Raw genomic sequence first — 1,535 nt, 5'->3', positions numbered from 1 at the left:
ACACTTAATACAACGGACAACAACAACAGCATCAACAACAACAGCAACAACAACAACAATAACAACAGCAACAACAACAACAACAACAATAGCAACGAACAAGAGATCGACTAAAAAAAAGCACGTTTACTCACTTGTGACGCTTGTATTAAAATAGGCCTGTTCAGAATAAGCCAGGTGACTGTCTCAAGACACGCCGGCTGTGTAAAGGAACCCTCGTAAGTCACATAGTAGTTCGTCTCTGGGACTAAAGCCGCCAGGTTGAAATTCGGTACTCTAACAGCATTTCCTAAAAGGGGCCAGCGAGAAATACGTACAAGAATAAAAGTTAGCAGAATGATTCAGATGGTTGCCGGGTGCTGTGGGTTGGTCTGCTCCTTCTTTCCTAACAATCATTTTTGGTCCTTATCTCTCCTCCTTCTTTTTTGTATTTCTCTCTTCTTTCCTATCAATCATCTTTAGTAATTATCTCTCTACCTTCTTTTTTTTGTTTCTCTCATGTTTCACCTCTAATCGTTGACACGTATATGACCCGATTGCGTTGAAAGAGACGTAAAATACTTCCTTTAACAACACAAAAGTAGTTCGTTCCTCTTATTTTTCAAAACAATTATTTTGTCTCTGCATGCTCTACAGATGTTGGATTTGAGTTTGAAAAGAGAGAAGCACATCGACACAATAAAGGTTTTATAGTGCAGGGAAGAAGCAAGACAGATAGAAAGAAACACGGAGTAAAAGAAAAGAAGTAGGACTAACCAGTGGCGCCCTCCAACTACCCAGATGGTCTAAATATTTGGACGAGATTTTTTTCAACACCTAGAAAATGTGCACCCAATAAACGTCTCCTTGGGGACTCTTTTGTTCCACAATAATATGCTATGGGTGGTTGGTGGGCGTCCAGGTGTGGTTTGCTCCTTCTTTTCTATCAAACATCTGTACATCTGTTGTCCTTATCTCCCCTCCTTTTTTCCCTTTGTATTTTACTCACTGGAAACACCTCTAACCTTTGGCACTTATATGACCTATTTGTGTTATAAGTGCCGTAAAACTCGTAGTGAATCTATGACTTTAAACTAAACCAAAAAAATATGCTGAAGCTACTGAACCTGAGCTACAAACTGATTAACTTTCACCTCACCTTGCCAGGGTATCCTTTTTGCAACATTTGTCAAAATTGTGAAAGCGCTGTTTGCTTCTTTTTCTGATCTAGTGGCCTGCAAAGTGAAGAAAAAAGTTTTAAAATCTGTTCAGTCTTTGATCCATATCACACAAAGCATACACATTTTACACAAGGGACTCCCGCGAAGCTATTTAAATTATAAATGACACACTTATCATCATCATCATCATCATCATCATCATCATCATCATCATCATCATCATCATCAATGGCAATGCGAATGGAGTTATTTGGACGAGTGGGGGTGCCGCTAAGCATATTGACAATGGAGCCAAAAAAGAGCCTCGCTTTCGCTCGAAGATTTCTTCGTGGAGTCCACCAGGCCCATTAAGAAAAAAAATCATCATCATCATCA

The 1,535-nt window shown here is 39.4% G+C and overlaps 1 protein-coding gene across 1 annotated transcript in view; it reads right to left on the bottom strand.

The window, feature by feature from the left end:
• LOC101859673 (carbonic anhydrase-related protein 10) overlaps nt 1–1,535 on the bottom strand; it is a gene marked incomplete in the record, with an annotated part of 11,380 nt that overhangs the window by 7,686 nt on the left and 2,159 nt on the right. Inside the window, 2 exon segments of the mRNA XM_013089014.2 lie at nt 135–289; nt 1,139–1,214. Of these exon segments, the coding sequence (XP_012944468.1) occupies nt 135–289; nt 1,139–1,214 (231 nt within the window).

Source organism: Aplysia californica, unplaced genomic scaffold, assembly GCF_000002075.1.
Source record: "Aplysia californica isolate F4 #8 unplaced genomic scaffold, AplCal3.0 scaffold00857, whole genome shotgun sequence".
Classification (NCBI taxonomy): Eukaryota; Metazoa; Mollusca; class Gastropoda; order Aplysiida; family Aplysiidae; genus Aplysia; species Aplysia californica.
The sequence above is the reverse complement of the archived record's forward strand: the minus strand, read 5'-3'. Positions and strand labels throughout refer to the sequence as shown.